A 7,526-nucleotide genomic window follows, 5' to 3' on the forward strand; every position below is an offset into this window, starting at 1 on the left:
CTATTAAGACCAATTAGAAATTGCACTACAATGTTTCATTTTTTTCTAAACAAGTTTTCATTTTTTCTTTTACTCAAATACTCTATAAAACTAAAACATTTAAATTCATTTTTTTAACCTTCAAATCCTGTAGGTTGTCGGACCTCCTCACCTTTGCAACTGACTAAAGTTTGTATGTTTCTACAGCTAGTAATTTTTAAACTGAACTTTAGACCCAAACCTATTTTAAATTTGGGTTTCTGAAAATTTTCTGCTGAAGTTGCTTTTTTTTTAACTGTAAAGAGCATTATTGTAAATAGTAATAATGTAAACTCTTGCAAACCAGAAGTGCTCAACCAGGCTTTCTTCTGAACAATGTTACATCGATACTGTTCTTCAATATCCCATCTTCGCCAAAGGGTTTTTGTGTACTGTTGAGCAAGGTTAGCTCAGTGGAGAAACCCTTACAATTTCCTTCTTCAGGAATATTCTGATAGAGACATCTGAAGTCACTTGAATGCTCATGTTCCTCACCATAAGTAGATATATTGTTTGGAGAGACAACATTCAATGCAAGAATATTTAACACAAGCACAGAAAGTACCTATGGAAGTTGATCTAGAACAACTCAGTTTCCTTGAAGAAAGAAAACGTATCAGAAAGAAATCCAGGACCCCTCATTCTGCAAATCTTCAGAACAGTTGTTTCCTCCTGTATTCTTCAATATAACCAGCTATTTGGTGATCTCCTAGGTGCTTTTATAGTCTATTTCCCATTTTCAAATATCAGTGGCCTTCAGGAGTTAAAAGATAGATGCCTTATTTGGATAGGAGCTTGCTACATTGTGGGTATGTGTAGTCCATCTTCAAGGCGCTAAAAATAAATGCTTCGGTACTTGGAAAAGTTGATTTCTAAATGAATATGGATTTTCTCTTAAAGTTGGATATAGATGGAATGAGGGCATATACTAGTGTTCAGTAAAAATGTGGAGAGCCAATTTGTAAATAATTTCTACAGAAGTTCCATGACTGAATGTCTAGTTATTGAGAATACTTCCTGTGCACAATAGAATGGTACTATCCCTGAGTGCTAGGTTCCCAACAGGTCAAGAATCTAAGAATACTTGGTTTGTATACTGGGTAGCTTTCATTGTCAACTTAATACAACCTAGTATCATTTGGAAAGAGAGGCTTAGTAAATAGTTATCTAGATTAAGCTGGTATGTGACCTAATCTGTAGGGGACTGTCTTGACTGTTCATTAATATAGGACATTGCAGCCCATTGTGGGTGACACTATTCTCTTGTCAGGAAATCTTGAACAGTGTTTAAGAAGAGAAAGCTAGCTAAGAGCAAGCAAGCGAATAAAAAAAATATCTACATGCATTTATTTCTCATTGCTCATAATTATGCATTTTATGTGACTAGTTACTTGAATTTTTGCCTTGACTTTTCCTAAATGATAGGCTGTAACCTGAAATGGAATCCCCAGTAAGCCCTTTCCTCTCCAAATTGCTTTGGTCAAGTTATTTTATCACAGCCATTCAAATGAATGCAGACCAGTCAGTGGACTGCTTATAGCATTTATATAGCCAAAACCTTTAAAATGCCCTACAGTTTTTAAAGCATGCTAAATTATATAGTCTTTAATTTAATCATTATAGAAATATGGGTTGTTTCTCCTACACATCTGAAATTCATGGAATGAAACATGGCTCTGTAAGAATATAGTCATAGCTACTGAGGTATGTAGCATTACTGTTGAAATTCAGTGCTATGAAAGTGAAAAATGTTTATATTGTTGGGAAGTTTTGTTTAAAAAAAAATTTAAGGTCTTTAAACAATTACCAGCTATAGGATTGAAAGTTAGTGACAGATGAAATGGTTGCCAAAAAGATTGGTCTTATAAAAAATAAGCATAAGAGAAAATATATGTCTGTTCATCTGTATGTCAGAATTTGCTAAGGTTTTTCCCTTTTTTTCTTTTGTGAGTTTTTCAAATACCAATCTTAGCACACAATTTTGTGTTTTCTCAAAGCCTTGCTTTCTATAAAATAATGCTGTAGTAGTCATTCTTTTTGTGTACTTACTTACTAGATACAGTAGTTCATATAATCATTACCACTTTACAATGCTGATATTGTTCTTAGTACAGATGAGAAGAGAGGAAATTAGGGAAAATATAGCTAATGAGAGATTCTGTAGCTGATTACAGATATAATTAACTTTAATTCTATTGCAGCTTACGTAGAGGGTGTATTTATGATATAAGCATTTATTTACATTGTTCTCACCTAGTTCTGTAAGTTTCCAGGCAAATGACACAGAGTACCTGCATCTTAGCATATAAAAACAGGAGCTTAATGTGCAATAAAATGCAGAAAGGGCTGAGTCATCACCTCTCCCTAGGGGCTGGAGAGAAGACTCCCTTTAAAATGCACTCTTCTTCCTCACAGCTCAATTTAGAAGCAAAATGGTGCCGCATGCAAGTTTGAAAATCAATAAGCCACAGTTGTATTAAGAAATAGTTTATTAACAAAACAGTAAATTCCACTTGCTTAGCATTTCCAATAATGGATAAATTGGCCTTGCAACAGAAAAACAAAACAAAACAAATCCCTCAGATACCCAGTCACTCAAAGAAGTAGAAGGGCATGATTAAAGTGGCCTTTCCTTGACATCTTAGGGACGTACCACCTCAAACATTAGTGTAGTCATCGTTTTTTGTTTTTTTTTTTTTAAAGGCAACACATTACATGGATAAAAAAGAAGCATACTCAATCAGAAAAATTACAATCGAGAGATGTAATCAGTTTATGCCAGGTAGTGCGGAATCCTCTGTGAGTTACCAATGACACGCGGACCCTGATATGTTTAATAGAAAGATACTTGGATTTTATTCAAGTCTGTTTCCTTAGAAGACTCATGATCCTATCCTGTCCTTCTCCATTCATGGGGGGAAAACCTGCTGGATTTTGTGTAAGTCAATAAAATTAAATATAGTTTCTATCAACGTGTGAAATTTTAACATTTATGATGGGAGGAAACGCTGAAATCAATGACGAACAGCAAGCCTCCCAGACAGATGGTTTGAAAACACTGCAATTCAATTTATTTTTCCATCATCTTTTAGGATCTTTTCAAATGAAACTTGTTTGAGTTAAATAGATACAATGGAAAAGCAATATTATATATATACTTTAAGCTGTAAATTAGTGATTTTATGTTCCTTTTTATTTCTCTGGCTTTCCCTGAGTAAGACTGGATGAGAGGGTTAGGGGAAAAGACTTGCGAGTTCTTTTAACCTGGCAAATTAAAAGTATATGAAGACATGAACAGAAGTAATGGATGATAAATTTTTTTTTATGCCATCTGTTTTCCACGTGATGGAAAGCCTTCAAGACTTCTTCACACAATTAGTTGGCAGCTGTAGTTCCTTGTAATTTGCTATGATATATACATATTTTTAAGGTACTGTTATGTCTGAAATCCAGGCCACTTCTTGGCATATTTTTCATTAACTAAGTATCACAAAAAGTGTTTTGCATTTTTTTGCCTTGCTGCTTAAAGCTGATTATAATGGTATCCTTCTTATTTATGAAACGTAGTATCATTCTTTTAGGAGATGTTTATGTCATGTAACCAATTTTTGCAGAAGCATCATCCTGCAGCCTTGGAATTATTCTCTCACATTGATAATTTATTGCTATGAACATCATTGAAAGAATATGCAAAACAAGTGTATGACCTATACTTTACTACTACACAATGTATGTTAAACTAAAACTATATTAATGGTAAAGATGTAAAACCATAAAAGTTAAAATTTAGTCAGTAATCAACAGATATAGAATGATTTTAATGGGTAGTAATACAGAATCAAAAATTGAGAATACTTTTTTAGTTGAGAAAATGCTTACTTTCCATAAAGCTTGATCACGCGCCATCACGTTCAGAGACTATACCAAATTTTATGGGAAACAAAGTTTTCCATTGCAGCAGCCAGAATTCACCGACGTTGCTTCCGTAACCTGCCTGTAGAGTGATGCATATTTATGCAGCAGTGTGTGGTGATAGTCTATTATCTAAAACAGGGTTCCATTTTACTATGGTCTGAAAACTTGAGGTTTCCTAGAGTCAGGATCTCAGTGAAGCAAATCACTCATTTGTCATAATACCTTGGCACAACTGTCTTCTTCTGTACTTCTCAGTTTGTCAGTATTTGTGTGTTCTGTTGTTCCATCATATCTGATGGCTGCATGGATGTATGTGTCTGTCTGTGTGTCTGTGTATGTTGAACATATATAGAAATATGAGTATTTGGGGGAGAGAAAGGATTATATGATACGTAGGTATATATTTTACCTTCTAATTCACACCTTTCATACAAATACTAAAACTTAATAATGCAACAGAATGAAGGCTATACATGTAAGAAAAGAAGTAGTTGAGTCTCTTTATATACATTCATACATATCTTTCTTAGAATAAACACTACACTGTAATTTTTGTTTAAAAAAGTAAGTAATTGTGGCAATTTATAATGGTGGCAAAAAAATTGGTCTGAAATAATTGTTGCTCTGATGTCATTAAAACTGCCTATACTTAGCAACACTTATAACATTGAATTTACCAAAAATGGCTGAAGAGCAGAGATATTGTTTGCATTTTCTATACAACAGGCTATAAAACGTCACTTATCACAGTCCAGAAAGCACACAGAGATGGGTTTTATATAAACATATGTAATAACATAGTAAGCGTGCATGAAAATTCCCAATGATTGCATCTATGCCCTCTCATTTTGTTTAGTGTGAAAACGTGCCTTATATTTCCCATTTTTTTTAAAATAAGGCCTCCATACTTTTATTTTATATTCTCTCACAAACAGAAGGGGCTTTTTGAATGCCTTCCTACACAAGTCTTCAAAAAAGCCAGCACTTTGTCTCGAGTGCAGGTTCCAACCCCTGCTCCATCGCACCAGACGGCCAGCTCCTCATGATCTGCAGATGGTCCCACAAACGGACGTTCTCCTCTGGCACTCCGACCCACTGACTTCTCAGGAAAGCGCTAGCACTTTGGCTGAATCCAGGATCATAGGTAGCTTCTTTGTGTATGTGTGTTTTGTGTTGGTTTTGTGTTGTGCCTCGATGTAATACTCCTTTGCTATATGAATGCGTGCGGTCCTCACCGTCTTTTAGAATGTTCCAGCAACATAAAGACAGGCAGAGTAAATGAAAACACTGAGGATGTTAGGGAATTTATTGGCCCCTGTGTTTTTGTTGTTTGTTTTAGAATTTTTTCCTTCCTTTCTTCTCTCTCTCATTTTTTTTTGTTTTTATTTTTTGAGAAACAAGAGCATGAGATACTTGTTTGCTTGTTCTTTTTTTTTTTTAAAAAGAGTTTTCCCTCCTGATTGCATTCCCTGTCTTCTTTTGTATGTGCTTCGTAAAAAGGAAAGTAAATAAGTTTATATTATGTCTCAGATAAAATGAAGACTATTTCTATACAAGTGTCTTTTTCGAATCTTGGGATCAGACATAATACTCTTTATCCTTGTTTTTCTTGTTTTTATTGGCGCTTTTGGCGCTGCTGGGCTGTTTCTCCTTGACCACAGCCCCATTGGACTGTGCTGAGTTACTGATGTAGTTTCGACTCTCATCCACGTGGTATGACCCTTCATCCCGGTTTCTGTACTTGTACATGGCGTAGAGGAGGATGAGGATGCACAGGGCGGCAGCGGCGACGATCCCCACCACCATGCCAGTGGTACTGCTGGACTCCCGGATCACCTCTGCGGAGCCTGGGTATGGTTCGCGACCACCCACTCGGGTGGGATTGGCTGTAGGAAACAGGATAAGAACAAAGTGATTATTGAGTTTCCTGGATGCCAGCAAACGTGTTAATTTAAGCACCTGATGCTTTGGGGAAAGTGTTACATCACTAAATAAGGCTTTCTCCTGCGAGGAAGTCCACTGTAATCTGGAGATTCAATCAGAGTTCAAAAGGAGATAGTTACTGCCATTAATCTTTCTATTCTTTTGGCAAATAAATTTTGCCAATGCCACAGCTCCAGAGAGATCTGCAGGATCGCCTTCACATAAGGTGAGATACCATGAACTCAACATGTCCGACAGATTGAGAACAGCTTCCCCTGTATGTTGGAGGGAGTCATCCTGAGAATAAAACAGGTGGGCTTGCAGATAGCTAGACAAGGGTTGTCTTCAGAAGTCACCCCACCTTCTGATGTCCACAGTACCAAACAACAAAATAACCCAGACATTTTGACTAGCCAAACTGTGTGTTTCTTAAAATTTATTTTTAATTGCGCCTGTGCTTATCTGTGTGTGGGTAAGCACAAGTGAATGCTGGTGACCATAGAAGTCAGAAGCACTGGGTCCTGTGGAGGTGAAGTTTGAAGGAAGCTGTGCGAATCACCTGACCAGAGTGCTAGGAATCAAACTCGGATCCTTTACAAAAACAGAACATGCTCTTAAGCATGGAGGCATTTTTTTAAGTTCTCATTGCCTGCATCATAAGTGTAATTTATGTTACATGATTGTGAATGAAAACGCAACTCCTTTCATTTTGTGTTAGAAATTCATTGATCTAATACGTGCTTTTATGTATACAATGATCAGTGATTGTCATGCTAAACCTTAATTGTGTGGTAGTACATGCCTGTAATAAATACCCGCACTTAGGATGTTTGGAGAAGAATCCTCCATTTAACATATCTTCTAGATTTGTTTTGAGACGAAATTAAGAATGTAATGAATGGTAATAAAAGAGACACTACTAGAACATTTGCCTGCTGTGGCAGCTACAAAACCCTCACCCAAACTTCCCTAAGGTAGAAGCCAAGTCCTCCCTTGAGCACAAGAATGGAATACAGGATGTCTAACATCTTCTCCAGGCCTAGGTAGACACTGCAGATGCCCACGAAGCTCAACGAGAGCCCCTGGGATGCACTGTACGTAAGGTTAGGAGAACAATGGCAGCTTTCTGCTTTCTACCTCCAAAGGCTGGAAGCTATGGCAAAACAAACAAAAAACTACTTTGAACCTGGACCATTTTCTCTATCGCTTTTTTACTTTTTGTTTTCTTTCTTTCAATCTTCACCATTGTTTGCCTTATCTTTCAGGGGAAAAATAGATCCCTTTTATGTTGTAGTGGGTTAAAAATGTCATAACTTCCAGAAGTATGCACACTTGACACATCTCAAGATCCCATAGATGTATCAGATGTATTTACACACATGCATATTTGACTGTGCATGTTTGTGCACCGGTATCTGTTAATTGCTCAGAAACATTTACCAAAGCTCATAGCCCCATACTGCTTGGCAAGCCCACTTTAAAGGTGGGCAAGGTTTCTTGGCAGAAGACATGGGACTAAGTCTGAGAGCCTGAGTTCAGTCTCCAGACCACAAGTGAGAAGAGGAGGGGACTCATTCTGGCAAGTTGTCTTCTGACCTCCATAAATTCACTGTCTCATGCATGAGCCTCTCTCTCTCTCTCTCTCTCTCTCTCTCTCTCTCTCTCTCTCT

The 7,526-nt window shown here is 36.9% G+C and overlaps 1 protein-coding gene across 1 annotated transcript in view; it reads right to left on the bottom strand.

Moving 5' to 3' along the window:
• Positions 1–2,489: 2,489 nt before the first annotated feature.
• The window catches only part of Nrxn1 (neurexin 1), a 172,704-nt gene continuing 167,667 nt past the window's right edge, over positions 2,490–7,526 (bottom strand). The window contains exon 6 of the mRNA XM_013349005.2: positions 2,490–5,819. Within this exon, the coding sequence (XP_013204459.2) occupies positions 5,512–5,819 (308 nt within the window). The 3' untranslated portion in view covers positions 2,490–5,511. The remainder of the gene's footprint in view (positions 5,820–7,526) is intronic.

This window comes from Microtus ochrogaster, chromosome 16 (genome assembly GCF_000317375.1).
Source record: "Microtus ochrogaster isolate Prairie Vole_2 chromosome 16, MicOch1.0, whole genome shotgun sequence".
In the NCBI taxonomy this organism is placed as follows: Eukaryota; Metazoa; Chordata; class Mammalia; order Rodentia; family Cricetidae; genus Microtus; species Microtus ochrogaster.